The sequence below is a fragment of the Monodelphis domestica genome, chromosome 2 (genome assembly GCF_027887165.1).
Source record: "Monodelphis domestica isolate mMonDom1 chromosome 2, mMonDom1.pri, whole genome shotgun sequence".
Lineage (NCBI taxonomy): Eukaryota > Metazoa > Chordata > Mammalia > Didelphimorphia > Didelphidae > Monodelphis > Monodelphis domestica.
Window position 1 is genome coordinate 476585913 of NC_077228.1, and position 17052 is coordinate 476602964.

Genomic DNA, 17052 nt, shown 5'->3' on the forward strand with positions numbered 1-17052 from the left:
GACCTATGATTTTAGCTTTTTACTGCTTTTTTCTAGAGCAAGTTATTTAAACTCTGAGTTTCTACTATTTCCTATACAGTAGATGAATTTTATGCAGATGGAGCCTTATCATATGCCCATTAATCCACATCAACCCTGCATGACCGACTTTATAATAGGCAACCTTGGATAGTGGCTAACATTCTTGAGTTGAATCTAAACAACAGAAAGCAGATATTGATTGGTCCTTTCCAGTGGTGCTTCCTTTCATCCTCTTGGTTTGTCTCCTCTGATGGAAGGGGTTTTTAAATATTTTTTTTATTTTTTTAAACTTTCAAAGCCAGCTCTCCTAGCAGTCATCTTTAGCCCTGCAGCTTTCTTTCAAGTCCTATATTAGCTACAAGGAAGAGATGCCTCATTACTATCCAAGGAAGTTCTCCAGGATACAGATCAAGCTGATCTATCTGGCAGAGATGTAGAGACCCCCCAACTGTGCTTTTCTCACCTTCCAGCTGGGCTACTGTCATATATTATTTGTGTTTCCACTTGCCACCATTCTCAAGTGTTTTCATTCCTTGCAGAAGTTCTCCTGCTAGAAACCTTAGCAGGGTCCAGATTCTCAGAGGGAACTTAAGTCAATTCCAGCAGTTAAAGATGCAAAAGTCTGGTTACTGATTTAAAATTGCCATAATATTTCAAAACATACTATTTTCTTCCTATCTTTCATTCCTTGGGTTAAGAACTTGGACTATTTCATATTTTTCTTTTCACTTTTGCTTACAAACAAAATAAACACTGGCCCTTCTCTTTAAGAAATTAGACTTTTAAACAAATCATAGAAGAAATACTGACGAAGGAAGGAAGGAAGGAAGGAAGGAAGGAAGGAAGGAAGGAAGGAAGGAAGGAAGGAAGGAAGGAAGGAAGGAAGGAAGGAAGGAAGGAAGGAAGGAAGGAAGGAAGGAAGGAAGGAAGGAAGGAAGGAAGGAAGGAAGGAAGGAAGGAAGGAGAATAAACATTTTCACAATAGTTTGTGAAACTTTATACCATTGATTTAGACTTTAATCTTATTTACAAAGGCTTTAGATGTTTTCTGGAAGGGTGTTGGGTAAGTATCATTTGATTGATGCTTCAATGAATGCTATATTGAATGAGCAACCTTTAATGATGCAATGCAAAATACTTACTTAGCACAATATGAAAAATGCATCTAAGGTACTCTCTCCAAATGTCTCATCAGTCCAGAATAAACCTAACTCAGTTTGAAAGCAATATTAGGTATTCATTTCTGAAAGAAACTTTGTAATCTTATGTTTCTTTTTTCTCACCCTCAAATACACACACACACACACACACACACACACACACACACACACACACACCTGTTAGCAATACTAAAAAATGACATAATAACTCAGCTCTCTATACTGCTTAAAGGCTTACAAAGGACTTTTTTTCCTCCCAGAAATCCTGTGAGATTGCTGTTCAAAAAAATATGGTTGTGTAACGTCTTAAAGTAGCATCAAAAATCGGCATGGTACTGAGGAAAGGGTATTGGATCTGAGCTTAGTTCCTGGCTCTCACATTACCCATATGAGTCATGAATGTTAGACAACTTCTAGCAACCTCATTTTATTCATTTGTTCATCCAGTATTCTTTCCACTGCACCAGTGCCGTGTTTCAGCTTCCATCCATCACTAATATTTTCTGATTTTATGAACTAATTAGGATGGAGGAGAACGCATGAAATGAAGACAGAAAGTCAGAATGAAAATGGTTACAAATTAACTAGACAGGTGACTCAGTGGATTGAGAGCCAGTTCTAAAGATGAGAGTTCCTGGGTTCAAATCTGACTTTGGAAAACATCCAACTAAACTTTCATTGAAGGCAATTCTTGAAATATTGGAAAACAGCAGTTTCTTCAAGTACAAGTAGGATCTCAACAGATGAAGGAGTAGGAAGAGAACATCTCAGGTGGAGGATGTGGCAAAAAAATGACACAAAGGTGGGAAAGTATGGGGTATGTTCATGTGGTGCTGAATAGTTCAGTTTGGTGGGATAGGAGCTAAAAGGAGGGAAAGCTCTGGAATGTTGGATTATGCAGTTTATGTAGGATGGATTAGAGAGCAGTCTTGAGATGGAGAGACTGGCCAGGATGCCACTGAGGTAGCCTTGGAGAATGGGAATCAGTATGGTATAGAAAAAGTCATCAATTCAAATAGTCAACACAACTGGTTTCAAGACCCAACTCTGCAACTTGTTAGCTATGTGACACTGTCAGGCAAGCCATTTCATAAATGTAGACCTCCATTTCCTTTTCTATAAAGTGAGTGGGTTGAATTAGATAGCTTCTTGGGTTGCTTTCAGCTCTAAGTTTTTGATATTACGAACTAGGCTGGTAGAAGTAGGGCAGCTGAGAGATTATGGATAAGAGCAATATTATGGCAGAAGGAACAAAACTATCATTACTCCTGTCCAAGCTCAATTTTAGAGTGAGATTCTAAAGAGGGTGGATGACCAATGATTAGGAAAAGGAACTCTGGTTTCATTCTAGGCTGGGGGCTTCCAAAAGCCCTTCTGACATCCTGTGATTCAGAAGTTAGGGGTAATTGGACATCTAAGTTGAGATTCCCCATAGTAAGCAAAACTGGGTCCTGAACTCAGGGTAGAGATCAGAGTAAAGACATAGATTGATAATCTGTTATATTTAAAGCTATGGAAGTAGATGGGATCACCAAGAGAAGTATAGAAGAAAAATCTCTAGTAACTTTCTAATCACATTTTGCTAAAACTATTAATAAAAAGAATTTCCATTCCCTAATAGAATGGAAGAACACTTAGGAAAGACAACATGGTTCAAGGGAAAAGCACTAGACTCAAAATATGGGAGCCTGGTTTCTAGTTATCTATTGATTATTAACCTCCATGAACTCATTGACTTCTCTCTTTTGACTTTGCCAACACTTTGGTTCAGGTCCCCATCTCTTCACACTTGTACTATTCCTGTATCCTGCTGGTTGGTTTCTAGTGATTGCATTTTTCCTCACTCCAATCTATGCTCCACTTAGCTATCAAATTAATCTTTATTTTTATTTTTAATTGAAAATTTTAATTTAATTAATTTAAAATATTTTTCTATGATTACATGATTCATGTTCTTTCCCTCCCTTCCCCCCTCCATAGATGACGTGCAATTTCACTGGGTTTTACTTGTGTCATTGTAAATTGATCTTTTTAAAAACTAATTCTGACCATGTCACAGCCTCTCCTCAATAAACTCTACTAGCTCCCTATTGTCTCCAAGATCAAATAGAAAACATTAGCTCTTAAAGTCTTCCATAACCAGATCCCTTCTGAATTTTCTAGTCTTCTTACTTCTTGGGTTACTCCCCATTCCTTGTCATATACTCTGTGAATTATTCTATAATCCAGGAATTTTGTTTGCTGGATTTAAAAAAAAAACAGATTTTGTTTGCTGCTCCTCAAATACAACACCCCATCTCCTGACTGTTCCCTATGCCCAGAAACTCTCTCCTTCTTCAGCTACATCTTTTGGCTTCCCTACCTTCCTTAAGTCTCAGCTCAACTCCTATCTTCTATAAGAAGCCTTTTGCAATCCTTAACTTTAGTATCTTCTCTCTGAAATTATCTCCAACTTGTACTGAAAATATCCTGTTTGTACTTAAATGCTTTGCATGTCTCATTTAGACTTTGAGCTCCTCATGAGCAAGAACTGCTTTTAATCTTTCTTTGTAATTCTCAGGCTCAGTCAATCGGTTAATAATCATTAAGAACCTGCTATGTGCCAAGGCATTGTGCTAAGCATTGAGGATATAAAAAGTGTCAAAAGAAGTCCCTGCCCTCAGTGTGCTACAATTTAACAGAGAGATACTTCTCACAGTGCCTAGCACATAGTAGGTACTATAAAAAGAACATTGCATACAATAATGTATGACAACTGTGGATGACTTAGTTATTTTTAACAGGACAACTCCATGGGGCTCCTGCTGAAAAAAGCCATCCACCACATAGAAGGAAAGTCAGAGTCCAAATGCAGATTAAAACATATACCATTCTTCACTTTATTTCCTCCATAAAATTTTCTCTATTGTAATAATATGAATCTTGTTTCACAACATGACCAATAGGGAAATAGGTATTATATGCTAACATATGAACAGTTTATATCATATTATCTGTCCTTTACTACTTCTATTCACTCTATTGTTTTCAATCCTTACCTTTGATTTTAGAATCAATATTAAGTATTCGCTCCAAGGCAGAAGAATGGCAAAGGTTAGGCAATGGGGGTAAATGACTTTCTGAGAGTCACACAGCTAGCAAGCATCTGAGGTCAGATTTGAACATCAGACCTTCCATTTCCTAGTGCTCTATCCACTTAGTCACCCCGCTGCCCCCATATACTCTTAAATAAAGCAACAATGGTCTCTTTGCAGTTGTGACACTTCATCTCCCAACTTTATGCCTTTGCTTTGGATATCCTCTATCACTAGAAAGTTGCCCTCTTATCTTCACCTCTTAGTTTTCCTGATCATTGTCAACTCAGCTCAAGTCTCACTTTCTCTGCAAGTCTTTACTCCTCTCTCGTCTCAATCTGCTAATGCCTTTCCCTCTTGGAATACTTTGCATATACTCTGAGTCTACTTTTGTACATACCTAGTTATTTGCATGATCACTCACGTTTGATCACTCATGATCACTCACGTTAGAATATAAGGTCCTTATTTTTGTCTTTCTAATTCAACCACCCCATTTTACAAATTAGGAAATCAGTGTCCAAAAAGGCTAACTTGACTTGCCCAAGGTCACACAGAAAATGAGTAAACAGATTTGAGATTTAAACTCCTGTCCTTCAATTAAATCTAGTATTCATTCTGCAGAAACCACATAGTCCCTGAAGGTCCCTTTCGCCTCTGACATTCTCTGATTCTATGAACTGATGAGGATGGAATAGAATTCTCAGGATGTTTAAGATAGAAAAAGAGTGAGAATATATTTCAAATTAATGCCTTGCCTGAAATGTTTAAACAAAGATTTTAAAAAAAAATTCAGCTCTTCCCATAAACATTGTATGATGCCAGAACTTGAAATATGACTGAACCCATTGCAAAATAATAGATGCTTCTCCTTTAATAAGTTTTCAGGATGCCAAACTTCTGAAAAGGCACAGAATTAACATTGGAACCGCACTGCACATTGAAGAGAAAGAACCTAATCAATGCTTACCATTAAACTTTTAAATCTCCTATTTTCTGCAATGTGGAAAAAGCCATCTCTTGTTAAAATCTTGATGTGTTTTGCTTCATTATTGTACCTGTGGGCAATGCATAACTTATGAATATAAATGTGTTTTTAATCAGCCCAGATCAATAATTACCAGAGGGCATGCCCCAATAACATTACAGGAATTAATTCCAAAGACAAAATGTATACCTATGCCAATACATTGTTGACAGCTAATTAACAAAATACATTTACTAGAATATGGCTGAAGATGCAGCCAGCATCTAGAGGTGGGGAAAAGACCACAAGGAAATGACAGAAAGAGTCAATCTTTAAGTCAATCGTTAGACCACATTCATTTTCCAAGTCTCCATGAAGAATGGATGTAGATACACCAAAAGAACCATCTAGTAATTTTTATGGTTAAATGTGCTAACACAACTTTTCTTTAAAATGCTTCAACCTGAAAAAGGATAATATACCAATTAGCATTTATGGAAGAGTTGTTTTTTTTTTCTAACAACAGATATTTTTCTGTATTAATGAACTGTCTGGCTATGAATTACCTCTGCTGTAATTAGCAGCATCAGTGTTTTACATGTACATATCAGACTAAGCAATTATGACCACAGGAAATTTGTAATTTCTAGAAAAGTGCTTGTCCCACTTACTTAATGCTAATTGCGTATTCTCCTGACTCTTTGGTCCTGTGTCGCACAAGATAAGTACTATTTACCCGATTAATAAGTTCAGTCTCTGCCTGCAGTCTTTCCATTGCTCCTGCATACCTGTAAGAAACAATACCAAGCAGAGATTGTTAATGTTACTTGGAAACAGCAGAGACTAAAACAATACTTGTTTTCCCCCTAAAGCAGATTAGGACCATTTGTTAGTCTTATCCTGACTGTGCTTTCATTGTGCCTGACACATTTCATATTCTTTATTCCTTTCCATCCATTCTTCAATCGAGTAACACTGGCCCCCTTTTGTGCTGTAACAGTAGGGGAATAAAAAGACTGATGGAGTTTGGAAAAATCCTTCCTTTGAAACTGAAAACAAAATGGATATTTTACATATGTCTGGAATCAATTCAGTGTAAGTCTTGCCCGAATCAGGGAGATCTTCTATACAATCCCTTCAATTCCTTCATATTCACTTCAATGGGAACAAGATTTCTCTAAGTTTCATCTAATAAAAATCCTCAACATGTGAAGGAATCCTTGCACTCAACAATATAAGATTTCAGTTTTGGTTTTGGAAACCTTTCATAATTTGTTCCATCCTATCTTTTTAATCTTCTTATTCCCCATTATACTTAATACTATCTCCTTTGCTGTTTATTTGCAAAATACTCCATCTCCCACTATGTTTGCATTTTTATTGGTTCTCACACATGCCTGGAATTCTCTTCCTCCTTGTCTCTGACTCCTGTTTCTAATAACTTCCTCCAAGTTTCAACTAAAATCTCACCTTCTACATGAAGCCCTTCCCAATTTTCTTTAATGTTGTTTTGTTAAATTCATCATTCACTTATTTTTAACATTTTTTAAAATTTGTGTTGCAAATTCTCTCCCTCCCCCACCCACTGAGGGAGGAGGCAAGCAAAACTATATCTATTGTACGTGTGAAAAAATGCAGAACATATTTCTATATTTGCCACATCACCAAAAAAGCTGGTTTTGGTTACCACTGGCTCTTTATCCACCTGTGGTCATGGCTGATTCCCATCCAGGTATCACAGACCTCTCTTGTCAGAGTTGCCTCAGGCAGGAAAAATGCCTCACTTTGACCTCAGTTGTTTTGGAAGGGAATATTGAACTGGATCTTTACTTTGCCACCGTAGTTCTGCTCCTACTCCTCCCCTCTGAGAATATCTTCAGTTTATTCTGTCTGTACCTAGTTTGTACATGGCTACCATTAAATTGTTCCCCCTGTCAGCCTGTGAGCTCCTTGAGGTCAGGCTCTATTTTACCTTTCTTTGTTATCTCCAGGGCTTAATACAAGCCCAGCACATAGTAGGTGCTTAATACACATGCTGATTTGAATTGGTTTGGGTTTTTGCCCTGACCTGAGATTTTGTGGCGTTGGGAACATCTAGGGTAGAGACTCCCTCCACTGACAGCTAGGCAGCTCATGTTACAGCCTTAGACCATTCCTTAAGCAATGGAAGGGTAAGTGTCCTGCCCATAGTCACAGACCTAGTGGATGCCAAAGGCAGAAATTAAACGTGGGGGGGAGGCAGCTTGCTTTAGTGGTTATGACCCTGGGCTTAGAATCAATCAATCAATCAAAATATACTAAATGCCCACTATGTGCCAGGTACTGTGCAAAGTGCTAGGAATACACAAAAAGGCAAAAGACAGACCCTGCACTTAAGGAATTTGCAGTCGAATGGGAGAAACAACATAAAAGCAAATATATAAAAAAGCAAGCTATTGTAACAGAAAAATAATAAATAATAACAGAAGGAAGGCAGTGGACTTCAGAAGGGGGTGGGGAGGGGAGTCATGGGTTCAAACTCCACTCCAGACATTACTGGCAATATGATCCTGACCAAGTCCTTTAATCTCTCTAATCCTCAATTTCCTCATCTATAAAATTAGGGGGTTGGACTAGAGCAGGGGTTCTTAACATTTTTTTTTGTCTCATGGACCTTTTTTGGCAGTCTCTTGTAGCTTACTGAGACTTTCTGACAAATAATGTTTTTTTTAAATATAAAGGATTACAAAGGAATCCAAAGGATAGTGAAAATAAGGATGAAATTTTCCCCATCCAAGTTCCCCATGGAATCTATTCACTGATCAGATTAAGAACCTGTGGACTAAAGGTAATGTCCCTTTTAACTCTGACTCTGGAGCCAACTCACTATCCAGTATCCAATCTGCCTTTCAATTTTTTGAAGAAATAAATAATTATTTTAATTCCCCGATTCATCATGTCAGGAGTCTCAAATATAGAGACAAAACCATTTAACTGGAGGCAAATATATTGGTTTATATAAGGATAGAAGCCATCAAAGAAAAAGCTACCCAGGTAAGTATTATTCTATGGCCACAATTTTGACATTAAATAAAAAAATTTTTACTACTTAATTCTCCAGAAAATTCCACCAGCATCCCAAAAACCAACTGCTTCAAATACCTGGTTAATTCAGATGAAGCCACTTTTGAAAATAGCTTTATCTGAATTATCTTCACAATTGCCTTAACCTCCCATTTAATTTTTTCAAGTGCAGACCTGGCTCTTGCAATTGACATGGTTTAGCCCACAGGAAAAAACTTGTTTTGACTGAAGGAATAATGTTGTTAATGAACTTTGAGATATTCATCTTCCCCCTAACTTGAAAATGAACATGTTTCAAATCAAGTAATTTTCTAAAGGGGTAAAAAAAAAAAGTTCCATTATTTGGAGGTGTTGATATTCATTGATCTCTCCAACAAGGAGTTAACAAATGCTTGCTACAAGTCATTACTATAGCTATTCCTTTTAAAAGTATATGTTCGACAAAAATAGATGTCCTTTTATTAGGAAATGATTGAACAAATTGTGGCACATGAATGTAATGGAATATTAAATGTGTTATAAGAAATGATGAATGTGATAGATACAGAGAAGCATAGGAAGATTTATAGGAACCGGTGGTGCACAGTGAAGCTAACAGAGTCAAGAAAATAATATGCACAATAACTACAACAATGGAATCACCCCAACTCACACACACATACATCAAAAGTGAATGCTGCAAAATTATCAAGAACAAAAAGGAATCAATGGAATAGGTATGAGTCCTTAACCCAATTCATTTTTTTCCAGAAGTGTATGGCCCACAACTGTTGCACAGTGCATTTATTTTCATACTTTTTGAATGGATCAATTAATAATGCTGATTTTTTTCCCTTTTTTTCTTTTTGGCCCTAAAAAATTAAGAATATTTTACCTGGGCTACCTCTCTGGGAAGCAGAAGGAGGACTTCTGGAGTAACTATGGTGATATAACATATATCATATATACAAATACAAAAGAAATAAATAAAAACATTTTTAAAAGAAGATGATAAAAAGGTGGTTCAAGTTTATTTCAGAAAAATTCTCATTTCTCTATTTGATAAGATCAGGAAGAATATAATAACATTTTATATGAAATTTGCTTATATGGAATTTTAATATATTTCATAACTGGAATATTCATTCTTTGTTCTCATATCTCTGTGGCTGAAATAATGAGGATATTCCAATTGTTTCATTTCATTTGTGTTATTAGTTATGAACAGTAATACTGTTCACTTTAAGAGATCATCATTGCCATGAAGTTCTACATTTTGGCAAGCACATAATGCAAGAGTTATGCAGGCTGCTCCCTTGTGCCCTGAATTCCCAGACTCTTAATGGATTTATTTATTTTGTAAGTGCATCTCATTTTCAGCCTCATTTAGTTTTTGCCTCTGAAATTATTACCTTTGTGACTGCATCCCCCAATAATGACATGTCAGGAATGACTAAGCAAGGATTCTTAGCCTGGGGTCTACCATCACCAGGGGATTCATGGATAAATTTCAAAGGGTCCATGAACTTGGATGGAAAAAAGTTACATCTTAATGTTTACAAATCTCTAACTGAAATCTAGCATTTCTTCCAATTATTTAAAAATAATATGCTTGTACACAGTAACCACAATATGTACGATGGTTAACTGTAAATAACAACTATTATCAGTCAAGGATCCAAGACAACTCCAAGGGACTAATGATGAACAAAGGTTATCTACCTCCATAAAAGGAACTGATGTAGTCCGAATGCAGATTAAAGCATAACATTTTTCATTTTATTTCCTTTATGAGTTTTTTTTTGTTTTTAAGTGATATATGTCTTATTTCACATGATGAGCATGGAAATATGTACTACATGATAACATATATACAATCTCTATCATATATTGCTTGCCATCTCAAGGAGAGGGTAAGGAGGGAGAGAACATGGATTACAAAAGTCAGAAAATGATTATTAAAAATTGTATCTACATGTAAAAAATTGTCATTCTGAGGAAGGGTCCATAAGCATTATCATACAGTGAAAGGAATCCAGGACAAAAGAAAGTCCTCCTAGCTTAGAGGAAGAAAAGGAAGTTCTAGCTTTCTATTCTTGTAGCTACATTTTTTTCCCAAAGATTTTCAACTTGATCAACTATGTTATTGACACTGTTTTCCAAGTCATTTTTTATAATGATTTCTACTTAGATTTCCAGGGGAAATGAATATCTCAAATTCATCTAGAAAGAATATGGCACAGACTCCTAGTTCTGCCACTTTCTCATGCCAACCCCCTGAGCAAATTCAATTTCCAAGATCCCTGGAGAGATCTGGAATGGAGGCTAGACAATGGAGCCAATGGAAAAGAGTGTGGATCAGGAATACATTGCAGGCTCACTTAGAGCCATAATACCTAGTTAAGATTATTAGTAAACCCTCAGATAACTCAGAGCAGCTATATTGGGAAACTGAGCTAGATCTAGGGAAATCTAGAGATTTCAATTTTTTTAATATATTTTAATTTCAAGAATATGAATAAAATATCTAGCCATTTAAAATAAAGACAATCTAGGGAAAATATTTATGGGAAAATGCCCCTCCTTGGAAATTATGATAAGGCAGTAATTAATATTGCATATATATCTCCTCTTGAATTTTCCATTGTTACTTCAAATATAGAATCACAGTATCTTAGTATTAGAAGAGACTTTAGTAGTTATCTAGCACAACTCTTTTTGTGAACAAGAATTCTCCCCTACCATAGACACAACAGCTAGTCATTTGGCCATTACCTGAAAATATCCAGTGATGGAAAAACCACTGTATCTAAGGGAAATATATTTCACTTCTGGGCAGTTCTAATTATCTAAAAGTTTCTCCTTATAGAAAGCCAAAATTAGTTCTTTTGCAATTTCCATTTATTGGAACTATAGGGACACGAACTATAGGACAATCCAGAACAAGTATAATCCTTTTCTTGGTATTTGTTGTTCAATAGTTTCAGTCATGTCTGAATTTCTATAACCCCATTTGGGATTTTCTTGGCAAAGATACTGGAGTGGCTTGCCATTTCCTTCTCCAATTCATTTTATGGATAAGGAAAATGAGGCAAACAGTATTAAGTGACTTGCCCAGGATCACATAGTTATTGTCTGAGGCCAGATTTGAACTCAGGAAGATGAGTTTTCTTGACTCCAGACCTGACATTATATCTACATATTTTACTAGAAGATAACATAACTTGTTTAGAAATGAATATAATAATTTCCTTTCAAGATTACATGTTCCTCTTTACCTACATATATCTGTTAATAGTGGGGGGGGGGGGGATTACTATATTCCCCTCATTCTAGTCTCAGACCTTAGAGTTTTCTTTGAATGTATCTGTCTCTTGACCCTATATCCAATCAGTTGCCCAATCTTGGAAGGTCCTTCCTAGTGTTTCTTGCATCCATCGCATCTTTTCTATTTTCATGGTTATTATACTAATGCAGGCCCTTATCCCTAAATCTTTATAAAAGACTCCTCATGCTCCTCAGTTCACTCCTAATTTTTAGTCTCTCCCTAAGCTATTCTTTTTTCACATTATTAATTCCTCTTCCAAAAACACTGTTTTCATCATACTTCCTTGTTAAATCATTAACAATGGCTCCTTATGGATGAAAAGCTATTCAGATTATTATTTAATATGACCTTCAAAGCTCTCTACAATATGCTCCCAAACTGCTTTTCAACTCTAAGTCTTGGTACTCTATCCAAAATGGTCTATAAATTCCCCCAAATATGCTGTATTTGTACTATTACTCTTCTTCTTACCTAAAATCCCTTTTCTCCTCTCTGCCAAAGAAAATTATATTGATCAACTCCTGACCCCATTTCTCCCTACCCTGAGAAGCCTTTCTTGACCCCTCCAGGCAGAAAATTTTTATATATTCTCTAAAATCAAATGTATGTTTATTTTTGTCCACCAGGAGGGCAAGAAGAAAATGGGAAGCACCAAAAATCGATTTTGTTCATTGAAAAAATGAATTTAAATTCAAATTTGAAAGAAAGCAAGATGAAGAGGGAAGGAAGGAAGGAAGGAAGGAAGGAAGGAAGGAAGGAAGGAAGGAAGGAAGGAAGGAAGGAAGGAAGGAAGGAAGGAAGGAAGGAAGGAAGGAAGGAAGGAAGGAAGGAAGGAAGGAAGGAAGGAAGGAAGGAAGGAAGGAAGGAAGAAAAAGACCATGCATTAATTGTTTGCTCTCTTCTAGGCACTTTTTCTTAGGAGAGTATTCACTATAAGCCAATTTTTTGCTACCTGTTATTTACTATTTTTCATTATTAATTCTTTTGTGTGTGCTTGTATTTATTTCTTCATTTAGATTATAAACTCTTCTAGGTTAGTAAATGTCTTCCTCATGTTTTTATTCGTGCCTTGCACACAGAACTTGCTTTCAATAACATTGACAGTTCCAAGATATTGGAGACTTATCAGGTTCAGAAATGGAAAAGCTCCTATATACTATCTATCCAGTGGAGTATATATCAGGGCAATGAGGAATGCCAAGCATAGGAAGGCTGCCGCTATCCAAATTCTTTGGGGTAATTGAATCATTCATGATTAGCAGAAGACCTGGGGACAGAGAGGACTGCACATTTAGGGCAAGTAAATCCTGTTGTGTGAATCAGGTGGTACTTGTGGGGAAAGAAATGATAGAGATTGGGAGATGTAGGATGGTGGTGCGCATGGAGTAGTATTGGATGTCCTTCCTATCTTCATTGCAGTATGTATGTTAGAGTAGGACAGCTGGGAGGAAGGTCCCACATTTTTTGATTCAGAGTAGGTCCAGAGCACAGGCTCCTCAGCCATTATCCCAACAGCATCTCCCAGTAGGGGTATAAATGCAAAGATGATACTGAACTCCCCTTTGGTGACTATGGCAATTTTTTCCAAATATCTAGGTGTTTTATTCCATCTGATTTTTAAAAATAGAAATCTTCTGATATTTTAATCAGCTGTCTTTAAAAATAACAGGTGTTCCAGGACCTGTTTTAGTCATTTTGTTCAGCATGAAAAAACATAGCATTCTTTTTTGCATCTCTTTGTAGATGTGTGATTTTTTCAATTCAAGGGCGACTCGGAATTATAACACAAATAAAATTTATCTAAACACAGTTCTGAAACTTTTACTTCAAAAACTGAAACAAATGAAGACTTGCCTTGTAAATCCTACATTGCTTATGTTCACCAATACATGCTGTAGAGTTATCACTATCTTTGCATAGAGATATTCTTGTGCATACTAGGTACAATGGTTTTTTTTTTTTTTTTATGGGGAGGTGTTGCTATTTTTTTCTCTTGGTCTCTGGTTCTATGATCTAATCATCATGAAGAACTAAGTGAACAAATGCCCTTTCATCATGAAGACCACCAAATTGTTCTGCCTTTTATATTCTTATTGAATTGCTTACTGTTGGAGTGGGTCAAAGAAGTTAAGCCACCTGCTCACAGGTCACTCAAGCTGGGAGTGTCAGGAACTGAGATTTGAACACAGGTCTCCGGAACCTTGAGGTCACTGCTCCTTCTGCTATACCACAATTTCTTCTCCATTCTTTTTTTTTTAAACCCTTACCTTCCATCTTGTAGTCAATACTGTGTATTGATTGGCTCCAAGGCAGAAGAGTGGTAAGGGCTAGGCAATGGGGGCAAGTCAAGTGACTTGCCCAGGGTCACACAGCTGGGAAGGGTCTGAGGTCAGATTTGAACTTAGGACCTCCCGTCTCTAGGCCTGGCTCTCAATCCACTGAGCCACCCAGCTGCCCCCTCTTCTCCATTCTATTCATATGCCCAAATAGACTAAAAGAAACTTAGACCAGTAAGAGATCTTAGAGGCCACTTTGTCCAATCTTCTGCTTGCTACATAAATTGGTCATCCAGAAGTATTAGTTGACCATTACCAACTTAAAATCTTTAACATTCTATACATTCAGATGTCAAATGATGCTATGAAATAAATGTCCCTTGCTTGATTCATCAGTCTAGTAAACCTTACAAAAATAGGAAATGACATCATCTTGAAAAATCTTTTCTTAGCAGCTCCTTGAAGACACCTAGTTATCACCGCTTTTTTTTCTGAAAGTGTATGTAATGTTGCAAATATTGCTTTAAAAATATCTTTTTCAGGCTCATTAGCATTTCTTTTTTCAAGCCTCAATTAATTTGGAACATTAACATTCTGGACACTATTCTGAAAAGTTTGTGCCTTCTTTTGCATTTATTTATTCTGAGGTATGAGGTCTGTCTAGCACAGTGTCTGGTACACAATAGAGGTTTACTAAATAATGACTGATAGATTCTATCTTTTCTACAAGGTTTTTAAAATCTTAGTTCATCAGTCGCCTCCCCAAGTGTCTACACCAGCTTTTTAGACTCTTCCTTTTCACTCACTGAGCTAACACACAATTATACTGTCAGATTTTTTTTGAATTGTTCAACTGGATCTTCCTTGATGCTTTTTGAAATCTGCTTTTCAAAATCTAGGCTACACATCTGGTATTTGAGTATGTTCATTGTTCCTTTCCTTGGCAGTTATGAACCATCCTATGATAGCAAAAGTCATGGCATGAATTGGTGTCTTCCATGTCTGCAGTTCTCTTCTTCAAAACTATTAAGAGATGTCTCCTAGCTAAACAGACATGGGATGCACGTATACATATACACAGACACCTTTTGACAGTATAATGGGAAGCACACACACACACAAGGCACTATCCCCTGTATATGAAGGGGTTATAAATGAAAATATTTATATCACTATACTCCTCCTTCTCAAAAAGGCTTTACCCTAATTTATAGTACTTTCACAAGATATATAGATATAGATATTTTTTAAATACTTACCACGGCTGGCAAGAGTAGTCTACTGGTTTGGGTACCTAGGATGTAAAAAGGCAAAATACAGTAAAGTTACAAAAGGTAAATATTTGAACACTGATGATTAATTCACTTTTATAAATCCTAGATCCAATATCAAAGGAGCTTAAGGAGTTCAGTCTTGGAAATACTCTTTGGAATATACCAGATAGCAACACTAAAAGAAATCAGAACTTAGATCAATGCAATGACCAATCTGGATGCTAGAGTATCAAAAATGAAACAAATTAGGGTGGTGGACAACAGGTATGGAAAGAGACATATACTATCAGAAGTAGCTGAGACGTATGTCGATTTTGCTTGTCTTTCCTTTACTTTTTGATCACCAGGTACAAAATCTTTGGAATTTATATCTGATTCCAGTTTGGGAAGAAAGGAAGCAAAAAGGAGATCAGTCCTCTGACTGGAGGACAAGGGCTCTGATGATTCGATTATGGCAAGAGTTTTAGAACTCTTAAGAAGGAAATGAAGAGAAGGAAGAGGAGGTGGTCATCCTATGATAGCAAAAGTCATGGCATGAGTTGGTGTCTTCCATGTCTGCAGTTCTCCTCTTTAAAACTATTAAGAGATGTCTCCTATCTAAACAGACATGCCAAGAGAAATGACTGAAGATTTTATTGCTGTTTCTAGTTTCAATAGCCATTGGGGAGCTAGATGGTACAGTGGACAGGGCATTGAGTCTAGTCACGAAGGCTTTTCTTCCTGAATTCAAATATGGCCTCAGACACTTCCTAGCTATGTGACTCTTTGCAAATCCCTTAACCCTGTTTGCCTCAGTTTCTTTATCTGTAAAAAGAGCTGGAGAAGGACATGGCAAACATTCCAGTATTCTTGCCAAGAAAGCCCCAAAATGGGGTCACAAAGATATGGATACAACTGAAAAAGAACTGCCCTGAACATAGTTTCCTTAGCAGGATGGATGGTTAATTGTCTTTTTGCAGTATGAGAGTGCTACATTGGATGCTACATGGAAGAGGAAGATTTCTGGGCACAGAACCGGGACCTCGACCCTTAGCTGATTGCTAGATAGTTGTGCTCTTAACTGGGGGCATCATAGGAACCATTTCATGACTATATTTCCAAGTGAAGACTTACTTTAATGTGGGCCATATTTTATAAACATGTCCTCTAGATACAAGGCAATAAAATAAAATAAAATAAAATAAAATAAAATAAAATAAAATAAAATAAAAGGGATAAATTATATGGGGAAATAACAGCAACACCAATGATAGTAACAGCTAGCATTTTGGTAAACCTCTAAGGTTTACAAAGTGCTTCATGTTACCTCTTTTAATTCTTACAAGAACCCCTAGAGATAGGTGCTGTTATTATCCCCATTTTTCAGAGTAGAAAACTGAGGCTGAGAGAGATTCAGTGACTTGCCCAAAGCCAAAAAACAAACAAACAAACAAACAAAAAACAACCTGGTGTATATCTAAAGCAAGATTTCAACTCAGGTCTTTCTGATTCCAAATTCAGTATTCTAACAATTGCATTACTTAAATGTTTCATAGTAATGAAAATTAAAAAAGAAAAAAGAAAAAAAGCATCAATAACACATGAAAGATTTAGTATATGCTATCATTTTCTCCCAAAAGGAATTATAATGTAGGATGGGCAAATAGGACCTAAATTATTTGCCTACTAGTGTATCTCTAAAAGCTGAGTATTAGGTCAAATGTGTAGGTTGCTGAAATTTATATACTCATATAACTATTTGAATCTACGTAGAAAAAATATGAATTATTAATAAGTACCAAATATTCTCTTCATCTTATTGGACAAAGATAATAATTATTTACCACCATGACTAATGCAAATTACAAACTTTGGTTTAAGAGTCTGACAGGGTCAGAATGCTAGAAAAATATTTCATTTTCTCTGCTTTC

General features: G+C 36.4%; 1 protein-coding gene across 3 annotated transcripts in view; it reads right to left on the reverse strand.

Moving 5' to 3' along the window:
- VAV3 (vav guanine nucleotide exchange factor 3) overlaps positions 1-17052 on the reverse strand; it is a 439950-nt gene that overhangs the window by 27306 nt on the left and 395592 nt on the right. For all 3 annotated transcript variants that reach the window (XM_001372319.4, XM_056819156.1, XM_016429056.2), the window contains exons 22-24: positions 15128-15162; positions 5894-6010; positions 5226-5313 (exon numbers count right to left, since the gene is read on the reverse strand). In XM_001372319.4, the coding sequence (XP_001372356.1) occupies positions 5226-5313; positions 5894-6010; positions 15128-15162 (240 nt within the window). The remainder of the gene's footprint in view (positions 1-5225; positions 5314-5893; positions 6011-15127; positions 15163-17052) is intronic.